Source organism: Pectinophora gossypiella, chromosome 7, assembly GCF_024362695.1.
Source record: "Pectinophora gossypiella chromosome 7, ilPecGoss1.1, whole genome shotgun sequence".
Lineage (NCBI taxonomy): Eukaryota > Metazoa > Arthropoda > Insecta > Lepidoptera > Gelechiidae > Pectinophora > Pectinophora gossypiella.
In genome coordinates this window covers 13,322,218-13,342,038 of record NC_065410.1, presented here as the reverse complement: position 1 = coordinate 13,342,038, position 19,821 = coordinate 13,322,218, and the positions used below count along the sequence as shown (strand labels likewise).

The 19,821-nt window shown below is 39.0% G+C and overlaps 1 protein-coding gene across 1 annotated transcript in view; it reads left to right on the top strand.

The window, feature by feature from the left end:
- The window catches only part of LOC126368444 (START domain-containing protein 10-like), a 46,697-nt gene that overhangs the window by 1,767 nt on the left and 25,109 nt on the right, over positions 1-19,821 (top strand). The window contains exon 2 of the mRNA XM_050012446.1: positions 10,294-10,441. Coding sequence (XP_049868403.1) covers positions 10,294-10,441 — 148 coding nt within the window. The remainder of the gene's footprint in view (positions 1-10,293; positions 10,442-19,821) is intronic.

The following is a 19,821-nucleotide window of genomic DNA, read 5'->3' as shown; positions in this document are numbered from 1 at the left end:
CATGGTGTTTTTTTTCCAAAACTATTCAGTTTTAATTCAAGACTTTTGAAACAAACAAAAGCTAGGTATGTAAGGAACCCTAGATCGCTGCATAAAGACTGTTGACAACCACTTGTTCCACATACTTATTAGCAAACATACGCTGTGAAGCTTAAAGTATTGATTTTTATAATAAACAAAGAGGACCGTAAATATTTGTGTTAGCAGTTTGTTTAGGTCCGCTATAATTTGCCCGGGCGCAGTGGCTGTTGTTGGCAACATTTTTGCACGTCAGTTTGTTATACTTACTAAGTTTTTTACCGGGTGTTTTATTTATAGGTAATTGGAGGATAGACGTGAGGTTATAAAAATTCCATGTTTTATACGTGTCTGCATTTTATTTGTTTTTGTATCAACGAAGTTTTTGCTTACACCGGCATGCGAATTACGGATAGTATGATAGATATACTTTTTACAAGTTTAGTTAGTCCATGAATTTAGCTGTGTTTTACGTCTGGGTTTAAGAGGAGGTCGTTAAAATTAATGTTTAGAGTCGTTTCTGGGAACGGTCAGTTGTTTTGCAGTTTAATACCTTTAAAAGGAGGTAAATGAGGGGTGGTAATATTGTTGAGTAGAGTTGCGTGTTGCCAGTCCGTTTATTAACTTAGCAGTAGAAATGTTCAGCTATTATTATGTCATAAAATGTATGTACAGTCATGAGCAATATCATGTACCCACTTTAGAAGCCTGTCGCACTATCATATTTGACATTTAATGAGACTTACTGTTTAATTTGTCAAAAAAATTAATGTGACATGGTTTCAAGTATATATTAGTATTCGTGACCATACGTATTGTGATAAAACAAAATGCTGACTACGAATACTTACAATAATAATTATTATTAACATAACATAGCTTCATGCCTGTATCCGAAGGGGTCGACAGAGATGTAAGTACTTTACATTCTCCTCGGCAGCTATGTTTAGGTACCATGTAGGGGGCGAGCCAAACAACGTGATCAAAAATCAAATCAAATCAAATATACTTTATTGCACACAACATACAAAACAAATTAACACAGATGATGATAGATACAGTAAAATCTGGCGGCCTTATTGCTAAGCAGCAATTATCTGTGATTCAAACCTGAATTTCAAATTCAAATTCAGTTGGTTAGAGACCGAACCGAGATTCGAACCCAAACACAAACCGTAATTCACGCATAATTTATAGAGCTATAAAATTGCTGTCTTTGAGCTTTAGTTTGGGACTTCGGACAGAGAACCCAAAATAACAATGTTGAGCCCAAGATGAAACCCTTCACAATTATACATCTGATAGTTACTCAAATCAATCATACATGCTCTTACCTCGAGACGTAGAATAATAATGCGTATAGAATTGTTGTAGGCTGAGCTGTAGGCCCCGTGGTCCACAGGTGGCGGATAGTGGAACGGCCATCAGATATGATGGTTGGCTGCGAATATAACAATAAGCAGTCCCCGACCAAACAGCGACAGCGACAGGATTAGCAGAACGTAGTGGGTAGCTCACTGGGACGGGCTAACCTATGAAATGCAACTTAGGTTCTATGACGATCTTGTGACGTAGCGAGTAGGCGCCGCTACTTGAAAAGCGCACCCCTGATGCCGGGCAGCAGCGGTATCAGTACTAGTTGGAGGCCGAGGAAATGGATTCTGGTAGGGCTCTAGCTAGAACATCACCGATTGAGAAATTGGTCGGTGTACTGCGGAACGGAAGGCGATTGGGGCAACCACCGTTCTACACGCCCTATCTATGGAGTAATGAAGGCGATTACTCCACCGACAAGAGCGCAGCTCTTAAATAAAGAGAGAGAGAAAGAATTGTAACTCTCCACCCCGCACTAATTCGTATTGGGCGTTTAGCTAGATTTACCTCACCCCCTCTGGGTCTTACTTTAGCTAGCATATAATAAAGAATAAGAGTGAGATTTTTGTGGAGTGTACAGGGTTCGAATTTCAGCCGTCTATCTAAAATGTTCACACACATGCGTTAGATTTGGGTTCTATAACGCAATATGTGGCGATATGCCAAAAGATATGCTGATCCAAGCAAAAATGCTTCGTACTACGAATGAACGACGGTCAGATAGACTAGATTGATGCGGTTTTATTCGACGTCATGACTGTTCACCTCCTTTTTCCCTTCCCCTCGACGATTTTCCTGCATAACTACTAGTACGATATTTTAGGATAGCACTGCACCACTCTTTAGCATTTCCTGTTTCATGGTTTATAAGAGAGGAAGGGGTAGACCTAGTGGAACATTTATGAAACAAATAAAAGAGAATGCACCTTCTCTTTTCGTGTCGTATCAGGAGGTGTAGGATTTGGCGGGAAGAAGAGAGGAATGGCGATTACTCCACCGACAAGAGCGCAGCTCTTAAATAAATGGAGAGAGGTTTATAAGAGAGAAAGAAAATGCACGATTGGGTCGTATACTAGGTTCAAGATAAATTATTAAATTCTGATTACTAAATAAAGACAGATCTCAAACTAACAAAAAACATTTTCTTTTTTCTATTTAACTTATTTACGAATTTTAATCAAGAAAAACGTAATAACAAGTCCGATATTTTTACACACTTTTCTGTGACGTCACAGTGGGCTATTTCATACATATTCCATAGTAATTTCGTGTTTTGACGTTTAGTGAAAAGTAACTGATTTGACTAGTTGGAAACTTACCTATTTCTGGAAAATACTTACATGCTATCAATCATCTCTCTCTCATCGTCGTTTCGGTGGCATAGATGTTTTCAGCCCTATATTTTGGCACCCGGATAGCATTTTGGGCAGCATTCATAAGCTCCTTCAGAGTACAGGTGTCAGCGCACGCGGGCAGGACGTCAGGAACGACGAGAATCCTCTGTGATCCAAACATGAATTTTCAACGCATAAACTTGAAGGGCTTCAGCTTGGGCTCAACATTGTAATTTTGGCTTCTGTCTAAAGTTCCAAACTGAAGCTCAAAGGGATAGAGCTATGTGGCGTATGGGGTCATAGATATATGATAGAGAAATTATGATACTACAAAACATGTACAGAAATACCTACGCGCTAAATTAAATAGCATTTATTCATTTCCCTAGGGTTGTCCTGTTTTCATCGAGTCCGTCTATCTAACTTGATCTAACCTGAGAATTGACAGGTTCGGTTTTTTACCGAAGCGACTGCCTATCAAACGTACAAGTTACTACGACCCGCAAAGGGGAAAACCAGCGCAATACAAGTTAGGTGACATATCACCGAAACGCACTTTCGGGAATGTGGGTTACCGTTAGTCGTGAACTAACGACGATTTTCTGAAGGAAACCACAGCGGTGAACCGCTGAGCTAATTCGAATACAATTTATGAAATTAGTTTGGGCTCGTGCTAGATTTAAACCTGCGATCCTCCAGTGAGGGTTAAGCTTTTTACTGGACTACCACGGTTCTCTAGCATAACAAACATAGCCTGAGCTTACAACTAAGTATATCCCAATTGGGGTAGTCTGGGGTACGGTCACAAGTATTAATATGTATACACTTTGATACCATGTCACGTTAACTTTTTTGACAAATTAAACCATAAGTCTCATTAAATGTCAAATATGATAGAGCGATAGGGTTCTAAAGTGGCCGATGGATTTGCCGATCTCGGGCAAAAAGGGCTATTAGGTACCTACTTCCTTGTATAGTATTGAATGTACCTGCTTACTTTGACCTAACAATGTAAAACATACACTTTTTTGTTATCCCTACAATCTAAATTCTTCGAACTATTTTTTCTGCCTTGCTTCGGGCTTATTGTGCATTTTTATTTGAAAAATACTTATTTCACTGCGATACTTTTTTGTAAGTAAACATATTTTCTGTATAATGACTAAACATATTTTTTAAAGTGGATACGAAGATTTATGTAAGTGTATTTCTTTGTCGCCTACGTTCAAGAATGGTGTGTCAAGTTTTTCTGCTAGGTAGCTTATACTTAAACAAGGAAAACCGCCTTCAAATAAAACATTAACTACAAAACAAACACAAAAAAGCGCTTTAGAAAAACACGCAGAATCAAAACCGCAAAAAATAATTGCATTATATGTGTCTATAAAATTTTAGGGTTACCCTCGATTTCTCTGGGATCCCATTACCCTTTTGAATAAAAAAAGTTTTTCCAAATTGATCCAGACGCCTTAGAGTGTTCGGGGAAACATAAAAAAAGAACCCGGACGAATTCAGAAGCTCCTCCTTTTTTGATGTCGGTTAAAAACACGCTCGAAAATAAAGCCATCGAACTCATCGTCTCCCTAGCGTTATCCCGTTTTTAACAGACTCCGCTTACCTAACCTGAAGATCCGACAGCTCAGGTTTTTTGACAAAACTATCAAACCAAAATGTTGCGGCTGGAATTGTGTGGTTTCTCCTTACCCAAAGGGAAATAGACATGATCTTATGTAAGTATCGTGTATGTCTTTTATCGTGTGGGTTGTGAGATGAGTTACCAACCCCATCAACCCTGGTGTCAGGGTTACTATTGAGCTGCCAAAGGCGTGACATGCCTCATGTAACGAGTACTTAATTACATCAGTAAGTAGTAACCGGGACCAACGGCTTAACTGCCTTTCGAATTCGAAGCATGGATCATCTTGAACAGCCTGAAATGTCCTAAGCAAACTGTCCCCACCATAGAGGTACCATAGACGGCGTTAAAATATAGAACATTGACTACTGTCACGCATCATCTTCTATCGTGTTTGTGAGGTGGATTACCAACCACAGCAACCCTGGTGTCAGGGTTATTATTGAGCCGCCAAAGGTCCGTGACGTGTGCCAACTGTTTAACGTGTCTTCCGAAGCACGGATCATCTTACATTTTGGACAATCAGGTGATCAGCCTGTATTGTACTAACCAAACTAGGGATCACAAAGTGATTTTTGTGATATGTCCCCTCCGGGATTCGAACCCGGGACCTCCGGATCGTGAGCCCAACGCTAAACCACTGGACCACAGAGGTACCGTCGTTACTACTTACTGTCACGCATGAGGCGAAGCCAATTCTAAAGGTAGGGAGTTGGCAGTTAGATTGATTGATGGCCTAACGCACACCCACCCCTTATTATAATGAAAGTCCACAAATTGCGTTACATTAGGCAACTTTTGACGCCAATTTTTTCACCAACTGCGACCATTCATACAAGAAGAATAATAATTTTATATTCATACATTACAACGACAATTTCCGCATCAAAGCTAAAATAATATTAGCTGAGCTTAGTGCAGTGACCGCCGCATATCTAGAGTAATTGGTCATATTATGTTGATGTAAATAAAGATTATTATTATTATTATTATATTTTCTTTACAATTTGATAAATTAATTCCTTATAATACTTAATTAATAATTAGATAACAATATTTAAATAAAAACAAAAAGAAGTAAAAGTATCCACCACAGGCTTCGTTGTTAGTTCAAGACTGTATCCTAATTGCAGTCAGAGGTGCATCCATCGCAAGATGAACCAAATACCCACACCTCACCGAACTTTCTGATAGAATGGCAAATGTGATAGTTTAGCGCAAGTCCGGTACAGGGGTTCAAACCGGCGCTTCTCGTTGAAGAAGTAAGCCGGTAAACCACAGGACCATATTCAAATGGAATTCCAAAGTGTCTGCTTTCCCCGGTGGGGAATAGACGTGAAGTTTAGTGAATGTATGTACGATATGCTGCAAAAGTCCAATCAGTTTCTTGCAAAGTAATAAATTAACTGGTTGCACTTAAGACCTCCTGGTTACATGTCGTTCCTGTAATAGACCAAAAACACCTACATTTATAAACATATTTTTTATAATTATGACAACTAATGGTTCATAATTTCACCACTGTTTACAAATAATTCGCTGGGCCCAGTGACTGCACTTTTGCTCTTTGATTGTGCTTACCTAAATTCTCGTCTCTCCATTTGTCCGGCTAAGTAATTGACGCCAAAATATGCGGCAAGTCTATAATAAATTACGTCAAAGGTTAACTAGCGTGAAGATTTGGCAGGCCTGGTCTTTTACAAAAGCAAGCACAAGAAGGACACGATACACGATTTAAAATTTCACGTTTGCATCATATCCGGTATTCGACACTGTCAAACCTTACCACTTTGTCATAAAGTTAAGTAGATACGCACTTTTGGTACATCTACCAAAGTCCCGGAATTATCATCGCCCACAAGGGAGCCCGATAGAATAAATGTGAATAAATCTTTACCTTGAATAAAGAAAGAGTGTCAGAAGCTGCCTATCGTTTTTCATAACAAAGTTACGGCAGCGCTGTTCGCTCAAAGCATAATGTATTTTATCGGTCGCCGCCGCCGCACCGCTTCGTTTTTTCCTTTCATTTCGAAGCCACTTTTTCTCACTTTTAAATAGATTCTATTGTCGGTAAAATTGATTTTACGCTGGAAAATTTGAAGGGACTTTTCAAGAAATCAAACGGTTGAATGGTGTTTAAGTATTCATATTCATTCTTCATTCAAATGAATTGGGAAGGTCGAGGTTCTAATTCGTCCTTCGTCGATGAATGGTTAAATTTAATTTTGCTTTTAAATTGCGAACAAAATGCTGAAGTTGTGTTACTTATAAGTACTATTATGTATGTATGCGAAATTGGTAAGTATATGGTCCACATAAGAATATTACTTATGTCATGAATGTACTAATAGGTAGAAACAACACAAATAGGCACATAGGTGCCTGTAATATACAAAGTAAGGAAAATAAACTTAAAAGGTTGCTTAACATCATGGACACAGGTCTACTAAGAATTCTTTCCAACGAATTGATATGATTACTAGTAATATGAACACCCACCCTAAAACTGATGTCCTTACTCGTACTTACGCAGATTACAGACTCTTGTCATAAAATGGTTACAATTATTATTGGTTAGGAAATTAGGCGGACGGAAAAGTAGAATTATATTATTAGCACGCCATGGGGGTTTCCAAATTCAAAGAAGTTGGGCCTTAATATCGAAGCGACTTAAAACTGGTAGCCTAAGGGGCCAAACACCCTAAATGCGGCACTATAGGTCTACCAGCATCTGATGGCATAAAAAAAGTAAAAAAAATATTGATTTTCCTATGGTAATATTAAACTGTCTCCTGTCATGTCGAAGTACATGTTTTGTCAACAATACTGAGATTTTCCAAAGATTCCTTGAAACTATTCTCAATTTCATAAGAATGTCGAAAAAAACCACTTCGATCATAAGCAAGAAAGATTGTTTACATTGTTTATTGTAAAATTAGTGAAGAAGCAGTTGGAGATCAACCGCAATCTTCGATTTTAAATCGCGTCCAAAGTTGACCGGTAAGTAGGACTAACTAGTCTTAATACTTGAATATATTTTTCCTATATTATTAGTTACTAACCTGTGACCTGTTTATAGGAGTTCCTAGCACTACCATACGACGAATAATTGCTGAAGGTAGACCGAATGGAAGTGTATTTAGTGCACCCGGTAAAAAGAAGAGAGGTGGAAAGAAAACAAATAACCAGGAGAGTTTTGATTTGGAAATAGCATAATATAAGTGATCTTTTCATAAATATTTTGTTTTTTTTTATATATACCTACCTACACTAGCTAGATTTTGCCCGCAGCTTCGCTAGCGACATCTATCGCTTCAAGCAACTGTTGGAATCTAGAGGTTTTTCAGAAATCCCGCAATTATTTTCCCGGGATAAAAAATAGCGTATGTTCCATTCCATTTATCTCCATACAAAATCTCAAGTCGATCCGTTGCTTAGTTTTGACGTGATGAGTGGATAAACAGACAAACTCACATTCAGGCGTTAGCGTTCACAAGACGACCGGGCGGACAATACTGGACACGACAGGGCAAAAAATAGAACGAAAGCAATACTGTATTGCATACAATAAGTACTTTATATAATGTCCATATTGTCCGTCAATAGGTAAAAAATAAAAAGTATCAAGACGTTTTCATCCAATTACCCGAGTGTTGCTTACTATAGAAATTTTATTTCCCCATTTGCCATCAGATTCTGGTACACCTATACCACCGCTGTTCCGAATCTCTATAAGTAGTTATGTACTTACGTATACATGGTGTAATTTACAACGTAACAAATATTGAGGGGGATAATTCAGCTCATGATTCTGAGTAACTAGCAAGTGGCATTTTACGTCGCAAAACAAAAATTTAAGACACAAAAAATAAACATGAATTTTTCGACGAAACATTCCACTTGTTAACTCAGAATCATGAGCTGAATTATCTCCCTTAGTATTCGTTACGGGGTCACTTACACCCTGTATGTATGAGCTTCATCTGAGAACATAGCAGGCCTAGCACGCTATGTAAGCGCGACGCGACGCGAGATATAAGGTCCTTGGTACACGCGACTATCGGCACATCCGCGATTTCTCAAGATAGACAGATATGTATACAAGATATACGTATTTTCATAAGAAATGAGAAGATTAATAGTTTTTAACATCATTTGTGTGAAATTGTGTGACACACTTTTCATATTCACGTCGATGCGTGAACGAGGAACCTTAACTCGTCTGTCAAATTTGACAACTCGCGCTTTGACATTTACTCGCTCTACTCGCGCCCTTAGGGTGCTAAGCCTGCAGAGGGTAAAAACAGACACATACATAAATACATAAACTCATGCCTATTTCCCACCGGGGTAAGCAGAGACCATGGAATTCCATTTGCTTCGATCCCGACACACTTGCTTCCTCCACATTCATCAATCGTTTAATACACGCACGCCAGTTCAGAGTAGATCGTACTAAACCTTTTCTAAAGACATCTCCAATTTGGTCAATATACGAGTATGTCCTTCTAGGTCTTCCATCAACAACCTTTATCCGCTCTATGTGTCCAAACCAACTTAAACATTCCCTTCTCAATCTTAGTCACTATGTCGTCTTTTACATCACATTTCTCTCTTATCACACTGTTTCTCACTCTATCACTCAACTTAACACGCAGATGCTACGCAAATACCTCATTTCTACGATTACAATGACGGCTTTTCTTACGATTTTTTCATTTTTATTTATTTGTAAAAAACAGATTCAAAAAGTATTTCAAGACTCGTAGGCATTTGTTTGAATAGTGAAGTTAATTGGAAAATGCAGTGAAGCAAAGCATACGTAGATCTCGTTTACAGTCTATACTACCATTCCTTTACATCTGAACCGCTCGTATTTGTTTACTTAATGACTTTTTTATTGGATTCTTACAGATAAGTTTCTATTCTTTATTCTGTAAGGCCGGTATAAATTAAACAGCGATTGCTTTATTTTGCATAAACATCGGAGGTATTGATGGTATGTGCTTCTCTTCCTACTTCATCCACCTCAATACACTGAATTGATCGGGATTCGAACTGGAACATTTGCTTTTGTGGTCAAGTGTCTACAGAAGCCAATACAATACAGAACTCGACGAAAAGATGTTTTTTCTAGTTCTGTTAGCAAATATCCGTCGGTAGCTTTATTACTTTTTGATTTGACAAGAACCAATCGTGTACCGTAGATGAAATTTTTTTTTTCAATTGGCAACCGCGTTTCTCATAAATCGATCATTTCCCGGCGGATTCTAACAAATTACCTTTCTTAAAAGTGAACTGGAAGGTCTCTTTGAACTCGTTACCCTTATCGGAATGTCCTTCGCACTATTATGGGCTAATTAAATCGCTTTCATGTTAAAATATCCTATATAACCCGAGACGTACTTTTTAGCGTTCGTTCCAATAATGTGGCATAATTTAGGGAAAATAATACGGAACCTTGCTGTTGACGTAAAGGTTAAAAAGCGTAATAGAGTTTACCACGCCGATTTTGCTATTTAGGTCAAGTTATTGGAATATACCTGAGTATATGTACCTATCTACATGCGTATATTATATCTGTCTCTCTTGTATGAGCGAATAAGAATCTAAGTTCTGATAAATCCTATTTATAATCTGCGTTGTCGAAATTCTGAGGAAGCGTTGTGTTGCTGTTGCACTTTCCTGTAATTTCTTCTCTTCAGCCATAAGAGTTTGCGAAAGGACGTACTTAAATTCAAAAATGCTAAATTTAACTTCAATAAGTGATTCTGATTTCTGAGTTTCAAGATTTGTATTCTGTTCCGCCTCTGAAATTTTAATTATCCATGTCACCTATAAATTATTAGTAGAGTAATAGTTACGTCAAATGTCACACACAATATGGTATATTGGAGGCAACACAAATTAAAAGGGAATTATTTTTCGCAGGTGGTCGCTGAGTTCGAGGATGTGGAGCCAGACGCTCTGTACGACGTGTTGCACGACCCCGAGTACCGGTCGGTGTGGGACACGCACATGCTGGCCGCGGAGGACGCCGGTCACATTAACGTCAACAACGACGTGGGTTACTATGCCAGTGAGTATCATATTATGTCGTTCTGGGACACGCACTTACTAGCTGCCGAGGACGTCGATCATAGCAACGTCAATAATGATATCGGTTACTCTGCCAGTGAGTATAATATTATGTCGGTGTGGGACACGCATATTCAGGCCGCGGAGGACGCCAGTCTCATCAACGTTAACAATGACGTCGGTTACTATGCCAGTGAGTATAATATTATGTCGGTGTGGGACACGCATGTGCTGGCCGCGGAGGACGCCGGTCACATCAACGTTAACAACGACGTCGGTTACTATGCCAGTGAGTATAATATTATGTCGGTGTGGGACACGCATGTGCTGGCCGCGGAGGACGCCGGTCACATTAACGTCAACAACGACGTGGGTTACTATGCCAGTGAGTATCATATTATGTCGTTCTGGGACACGCACTTACTAGCTGCCGAGGACGTCGATCATAGCAACGTCAATAATGATATCGGTTACTCTGCCAGTGAGTATAATATTATGTCGGTGTGGGACACGCATGTGCTGGCCGCGGAGAACGCCGGTCACATCAACGTTAACAATGACGTCGGTTACTATGCCAGTGAGTATAATATTATGTCGGTGTGGGACACGCATGTGCTGGCCGCGGAGGACGCCGGTCACATCAACGTTAACAACGACGTCGGTTACTATGCCAGGGAGTATCATATTATGTCGGTGTGGGACACGCATATGCTGGCCGCGGAGGACGCCGGTCACATCAACGTTAACAATGACGTCGGTTACTATGCCAGTGAGTATCATATTATGGCGGTGTGGAACAGGCTTACACTGGCTGCCGAGGACACGGTCACATCAACGTTAACAATGACGTCGGTTACTATGCCAGTGAGTATAATATTATGTCGGTGTGGGACACGCATGTGCTGGCCGCGGAGAACGCCGGTCACATCAACGTTAACAACGACGTCGGTTACTATGCCAGGGAGTATCATTATTATGTCGGTGTGGGACACGCACATGCTGGCCGCGGAGGACGCCGGTCACATCAACGTTAACAACGACGTCGGTTACTATGCCAGTGAGTATAATACTATGTCGGTGTGGGACACGCACATGCTGGCCGCGGAGGACGCCGGTCACAACGGCATCGGTTACCATGCCAGTGAGTATAATATTATGTCGGTGTGGGACACATTACCGTGAGGCAACGTTGAAACAGTTCACAGAATGCGCTTGCCTCAAACTTGCCCATTCAGTATTCTAGAATGTTCAGTTCAGTAGACTGTTGTTGTGGTGGGAAATTCGCAAGCTTGCGGTGAGGCTAGCCGGTTGTATCGACTGTACAAACAGGTATTTATATACAATACGATATTGTTCTACTTCGCGGAAAAGACTTTTTCAATAATAAATAGATACTAGTTCTTCGTTATGTGCATATATTACGACCTATTAAAGTCAAGCATCTAGTAAACGGTTAAGGTAAGGAAGTACTAAACAATACTATTGAATTTTAATGAAGAAACCGGTCCACTATGACGAGTATAACTTAAAATAAAATTGGATGGTGTCTACAGGAATTAGTACCAGCCAGCCATGTGTTTAGCATGCAATTTATGCACGCTGCACGTATATACAATGACCCAGGGTACACCCCGGACACTTCATACAAAACACCTCGTTTTACACAGACACTACACATTGACGTTATCACACGCGTATCTGTGTGTTTGACGTCTGACGCTTGAAGACTGAAGTAAGACCGAGGGGGTGAGGTAAACCTAGCTCAGCCGCTGGTGGGGAGCGGTTCTATAGGTACTTAGTATTATTTCTTATTCTATGCCCCGGGACTCCGGAGTGACTAGCTATGGTACATTAATTGAATCGATCCAGACTGTGGGTAGAGTAAATATTTCTGTCTCTTTTATTTCGTTTCGATATATTATTTTATAGGTAATAAAAAAGTGTCATTTCGCAAAGAGCACTGCATATTTATCCCATATTCTTGGTCTTATTCGCACTGGCATGTTTCCAACAAATTCATTGATGGACCAATGAGACATATTTATTTATTTATTTCAATATAAAACCGTGAGATTATTATGATTATATGCGGGAAAGTACACCTATTTGAACACAAATATGGAATTCAAACAGCATAGCACTCATATCGCATGTCGAGATTAACGAACTGAAACGCCAACGCTGTGTGCATAGTCCTAAAACAATATTCCAGTGAAATGAGCATCCGACGGCGCGAAGTGGCATGAATTTCCGATGGCACGAGAATATACCGACGATATGGCATGAGCTTCAAGAATGTCATGAACATCGACGATACAGCGTCTGGACTCCTTATACGGACCTATTACGGACGAACGGATTCTGCCAACATATCTTACTAATAAATCAAATATAAGACGCCACCCGACAACGTTCGTCCAATCGCGATAATTTTCGTGACCTTTCGACATGACTATCAAAACACAGTGTCCCGGTTTTCGAACATAACCTGCGTGAGCCAGTTGATAATTTTAGACGAAGCATAAAATATTAGCCGCCTTATAACAAAACAACTAAATAACCTAGTAAACTAGTAAGAAAATAAAAACAGCTAGAAGACCTAAAAGGACGTACATTGACCAAATTGGAGATGTCCTTAGAAAAGGTTCAGTACGACCTACTGAACCGGCATGCGTGTATGAAACAATTGATGTATATGGAGGAAGCAAGAGAAGTGTGTTAGGATCGAAGCAAATGGAATTCCATAGCCTCTGCTTACCCCGGTGGGAAATAGGCGTGAGTTTATGTATGTATTAAAATAAAAATTAGCGCCATGAAAGAAGTAGACGGATTTTTATGAAACTAACTGACAAGTCATAATAATTCTATGCAGACTGCGACAGTAGCGTCGCGGCCGCGAGACATCTTTCGTGCCACCACAGGCTGTATTTTAAACCTAGTTCATTTACCTTTTAGGCTTCATTTTGTAAGTAAGTAAACCTTTATTTGTGTGAATACAGTACATAATGATGTTATACAATACTGAGGCAGGCATACAAATATTTGATTTTTACAATTTCAGAAATACAAATAAGAACAGAATTAAATAGATTTCAATTTTACAAATACTCAGTCAACCAAGGATAATATTCTTTAGTCAATATTTTTATCTCTATCTAAATATTCTTTCACACTATAAAAACTACGCTGGAAAAGCCAGTTTGTCAAAGCAGATTTAAATTTAGGCATTTGTGTCATTATTAAATTTTCAGGGATGTTATTATAAATTACTATAGTCATATTATACACATTATAATATGACTGTAACAACACTGTAGGCGTCTATTTGGTTGTATTGTCGATGGTCATGAATAATGCTGGAGTCTATATGACTGCCATAGAATACGCGAGTCGCGTCCGCATCTACATAGTTCAGATCAAAATATTTGTTTGCGCACGTTTAGATATTCCATTTTCAACGTTTGAATCTTCATTTCCACCATTATAGAAAAAGTCCTTTCTGTTATATCGCCGCCATATGTTGCCAAAGGATTACTTAGTAAGCCAGATTTGTATTGTAAACGCCCTTGTCATGTAAGCTTCGATAAACGTTTGCATTGGTTTTATTTGAGTTTGTTTTTACACTCGTATGGGGAAAGGGTTTGTCTGTCTGGTGATGATATTATTTGATTTGACGTGTTATAACTATGTGGCATATTATGACGATGATACCTAAATGTAAACCTTACGCGTAAGGACTTCGATAGTATAAATAGATCATATGATCGAAGCGTAATTAAAAATTAATCATCCTTACGCTAGGTGTATAAATATTTGACGTGTCATAGGTATGAGGTGCATTATGATGATGATCATAACACCACGCACTCCGCATCCTGACACCAGGGTTGATGAGGTTGGTAATTCTCAATTATGTAATCACTTCACAACCCACACGATAGAAGAAGATGATGTTGATAACGTAAACCTTACGCGTAAGGACTTCGATAGTACCCCGATACCGACCCCGCCGGCGTGGTAGACGATTTCTCTCATTCAGCGCTTATCGCTATCGACCCACTAGGGTCGATTAATTCTTTTAAATATTCTTCCTCTCAGACGACGCCCTAAGCCGAGGTTCGCGCCCAACTGGGCACCCTCAGGCCTGTTGTCTTAAATTTTGTACCGGGTGAGAGCCCTCAACGCAAAGGCAAATCTACGATAAGTCACGTCAAAAAAAGACTTCGATAGTATACGTATAAATTGGTAATATGATCGAAGCGTAATTAAAAATGAATGACGCTAATATTGTAACAGGTAGCCCCATTGGCCCATTCTCCAGCACAATAATTAAAAATTAATCATCCTTACGCTAGGTGTATAAATATTTGACGTGTCATAGGTATGAGGTGCATTATGATGATGATCATAACACCACGCACTCCGCATCCTGACACCAGGGTTGATGAGGTTGGTAATTCTCAATTATGTAATCACTTCACAACCCACACGATAGAAGAAGATGATGTTGATAACGTAAACCTTACGCGTAAGGACTTCGATATCGCTTTTATCGCTTTTTATTGTAATAAAACCGCACTACATAATATTTTTAAAACAGTTTCTACTAAGTGTAGTCTAGAGTAGGTACCAGGCTTGCATAAGCTCGCAGAGCGTGGCCGGAGGTTCGTTTGTAGTAATTAATGGCTCCGCACTTGCCGCCAGCTGTTGCACACTTCCACATAACTACGATTGTCTTCCTCTCCACAGTGCAGCATTCAGGCTGTTTTATTTGCATACCGATGTGATTTACTTTAATAAAACCTCGATTTAATTCAATTCATTCATTCTAGGTATTAGAATTGTAGCGTCGACAGCGACTCCCCGAACGGCGACTGCTTGACATCACATCTGTCTGTCATTTACATGAATAGATTATTAAAATCAATTATTAAAATAAAGATTAAGATTAACTAATATGATAGATTGAAACTATTGCGAGACACGTCTCTTGCGAGATTTTGTTGACAAAAATCAAATCTAATAGTGACTTTTCAAAAAGGCGCTTAAGTACCTGGTTTTTACTATAAGCATACTTAATCAAATGTCTGTTCATCGGAACTGTACTAAAGTAGGTACAATGGATGAAAGTATATTAAGTATCTAAGTATGAGAAAATGTGTAACATCTGGCGTATAATACAAGTTCTTAATTACATCTACTGTCTGCAGTCCAACTGACTTATGCAGTCTTGGTATAAAAAGTTTAGCCTATTAGGAGTTAGGATAGAAATATCTCTTGAAATTTCAGCAATCGAGCAAAACTTTATTAAAGAACATAAGAAAGTTCCTTTCGTATCGGTCTATCTTCGATTTGTCTATTACCGCTGCTCGATGCTGTTATTTATCTAAGAGGCTAAATTGTATCTAAGAACTGTATTTTTCTTTTTATAATGTAACTATGACATCTTTTTTTTTTGACTGTACAATTGCAATAAAACTCTTTTGATTTTGTTTTTTTTTTTCAGCCGTTATATAGGTCCCTTACAGAGGCGGTGAGAGGTTCGTAAAATAAAAAAAATGTTTCTGACTACCAGAAGTTATAATAGACTAAACTATAGGCTAAACCCATTTCACTAAGGATAAGTATAGTAAGTATATCACAAAATTATGAAAGTATTTATGAATCGTATGCAAGTTATGGGTAGCTCTACCTATTCATATTATATAATTAAAATAAGAACGTTATTTATATTAGAACAACTTATTAGTTTTAAGTTTACGCGGTTATTATCATTATTGATCCTGGCACTTGCAATAGCGTCGAAATATCGGGAGTCTCATATCCCTGCTTTAAACGCGGTAAGAACCTGTTATTATGTGTTTTAATTAAAATAATATATATATAATCTGTCAAATAATACAAAATAATAATAATAAACAGAAAATACCTTAACTCAACATTTTAGCTGTAGCAGGGGTCCCTGCTTAGTCAAACAGCCCCCCCCTCTCGCCTCACCCGGCGCAAAGGTCCCCATGACACTCACCGCGTTGCAACGTTGAATGGCGATGGACAGCCTTTGCATCAGGCATGACGCGGAGCGAGAATCAAATCCCCTCTCTCGTAACCGACGCCCAGTCTCCTTGACAAAGTTAAGGGCGTCCGATCCCCAACATCCCGTGGTCTTGAAGGCCAAAGGGATAATAAGTATAATATGCGAGGTTTTCACTATAAGGCGACGATAGGTAAATTCCGTATGAAGTATGTAGCAGAGTACAAACTCTGCACACACTGGCCTTTCGTTCTGACCGTCAATCATTTTAAATTACGAAATTCCCATTCCATTCCGCATTTCCTTTCATGTTACACTGACTCATTGCATCCCCGACCTTCATAAGAACAAAATAAATATATTAGATTGTTTAGCTCTAGCCGTGCTTCTCTAATTCTGGATTTGTTTGTGAAGTGTTATTAATAAACTATATTATATTCTTGCTTGCTTCTAATATATCATCGTTATCACCAATCATTCCTCTACTCTGCCGGCACGTTGGGATACCATCCTCACCACCCATCGTGCCGCAAGTAGACCACCCTGGAGAACTTTTATACTACTTGTTCGTTTACGTTAACAGCCTCCGTGGTCTAGTGGTAAGAGCGTTAGGCTCACGATCTGGAGGTCCGGGTTCGATTCCCGATGGGGATATTGTCGAAATCACTTTGTGAGACTGTCCTTTGTTTGGTAAGGACTTTTCAGGCTTGAATCACCTGATTGTCCGAAAAAGTAAGTTGATTCCGTGCTTCGGAGGGCACGTTAAGCCGCTGGTCCCGGCTATTAGCCGTAAAAACACCTCCACCAACCCGCATTGGAGCAGCGTGGTGGAGTATGCTCCATACCCTCTCCGGTTGATTGAGAGGAGGCCTGTGCCCAGCAGTGGGACGTATATAGGCGATTTATGTTATATGTTATGTTATGTTCGTTTACTTATCAGTACTACAGTGTTTAAGTTTGTTGCGTCAGTCGCATTGCCCTGGATAGTGAATAATTAATCTTTTATTTACATATGTTCTTCACTGTTTTGGGAATAAATTTAATTCTATTTTCTGTTTATACCGAGGTCGGTTGGTAAGCTACTGAATGTTGGATAATGGCGGATCCGATAATTTGTCTGCGGGCAGAGGTTTCTGACACCGACTGACAGGCTTTGCGGTTCGCTTGCCTTTAGGCTATGTTGATATATCTATGATATTATAATTATGATTCTGACGATAATAAAATGTTGTTTTGCCGATTGGTGCTAATATGTGAACATAAATAAGCCATGTCGTTCTGTCAAAATACGAACAAAATCACATGGCACGCTTGTTAGGGAAAAAGCAAACTAATCGACTTCGACTTTATTGAGTCGATGGATAATTTTATCACGTAGCGCATGTTAGCCCTGCTTGTGTAAAAAGCTTTTTCAAACATTTTTGGCAAGAGATTCTAGTTCAATGAACTAGGCGAGCATAAGTTGGCAGCGAGCTGGCCACAAGACGGTAGATCTAATTAATGAACCCACACTTACTAACAGCTGTTGCATGTTCTAGATACGATTGTCTTACTACTGTGGTTAGTATTCCCAGCGAGCGAGTTATCGGGTTAGACCCATTTGTGAATCGGTCAAGTTATCCTTACCAAACAAAGGACAGTCTCACCACAATATGCCCATCGGGAATCGAACCCGGACCTCCAGATCGTGAGCCTAACGTTAGACCACGGAGGCTGCTGTAGAAATTCTCAGCACACGTATTTTTTTTTTAATTTGATATTATAAGATTATAAAGATAGCTCAGTAGAAGTGTGAGGAATATAATTAAAGTTTACTCCAAGCTTACCTACTGCCACAGAACCCATTATAGTGCTTACCTACTTCTCCAAACCACGACCATCCAGTCCCGTTAAACTCGGAATTGAATTCCAAACACGGAATAATTGCTCAGAGTGGTCGTTACTGGTCGCTGCTGTGCGGTTTTGATGGTTTCCTATAGCTAGGGATTATATACGTACGTAAGAGATAATAATTTATGATAAAGCCGTTTTTGACGTGACTTATTGCAGGTTTGCCGCAGATAGAATTAACTACTTGGCCGGACAAATGGGAAGCGGTAATTTTGTACCAGGTGAGGGCTCTCACTTGGTACAAAATTTAAGACAACAGGCCAGAGGGTGCCCAGTTGGGCGCGAACCTCGGTTCAGGGCGTCGTCTGAGAGGAAGAATATTTGAAAGAATTAATCGACCGTAGTGGGTCGATAGCGATAAGCGCTGAATGGGGGAAATCGTCGACCACGCCGGCGAGGTCAATATCGGTGATTATAAAGCCGATATTTATACGTTATTAGCTTTTCCGCCTTCATGGACCTCGCTTATCGCGCGCAACGCGTTTTTTAAAGGGTGACTTCCGGGAAAAAAATCCTGTTTAATCTATGGGTCTCATTCGGTTTCCATATTATATTTCTACTAAATCGGTTTAGCGATTTAAGGGAGGAAAGGTACAGTATTAATTTCGCGTTTATATAACACGGATCCGCGGTTAATAGGTACCTACTAGTATTGATTAGTAGGTAGTATACATAGGTAAATATACATGCGTATTCTACTCTATGCCTACTTTCGTATTAAACAAAAAAGGTTAAACACCAAGAAGTTTTCATATTCATTCATATTATATTCTAAACTTTTTGGTAAAAAAACTGCAAAAAGATTTTAATATTGGTGCAAATTTTAATATTAAAAAGTAAACGAGAAGAGAAAGTTCAAAAAATATTTTGAATAGCCATATTTTTGTCGAAGAATAAATTAATTTACTTATTTCTTTATTTAATGGCACCTCCAATATTTTTTGAGCAATTGTGGCCAGTATTAAGAATGTTAATCGTTTAATATTTAAAAACTTTTTGAAAGATATCTAAAAAAAACATACTTAAGTTACGTTTTACGCGCTATTGTGTTTATGTAATTGTTATTTTTTACTTAAGTATGTTAACAATATTGCTCGAATTGGTTTTCAAGGATCTCATTGCATTGTTAAATACTTACATATAAGTAATAGTGGTTTAGATAGGAGGTAATAATAGCAAGCCCTACGACCTAAACTACCCACAAAAAACGAATAAGCATACTTATTACTAACAGATTTTACTAAAGAAAGGTCGCTTGCGATAATTAACAAGACAATTTAAAACAATTTTACGCAACCCGTCCGCGGTTTCATGAGACTTCTTTCAACAACCATTAACTAAATTACTTTTTACTCGCTCTTTTGTAAAACAATTTCCGTATTAAAATAACGAAGATGACTTTGCTTAAATATCTAAATATAAATAAGGTACACACACTATGGAACTCTTTCTTTATGAAC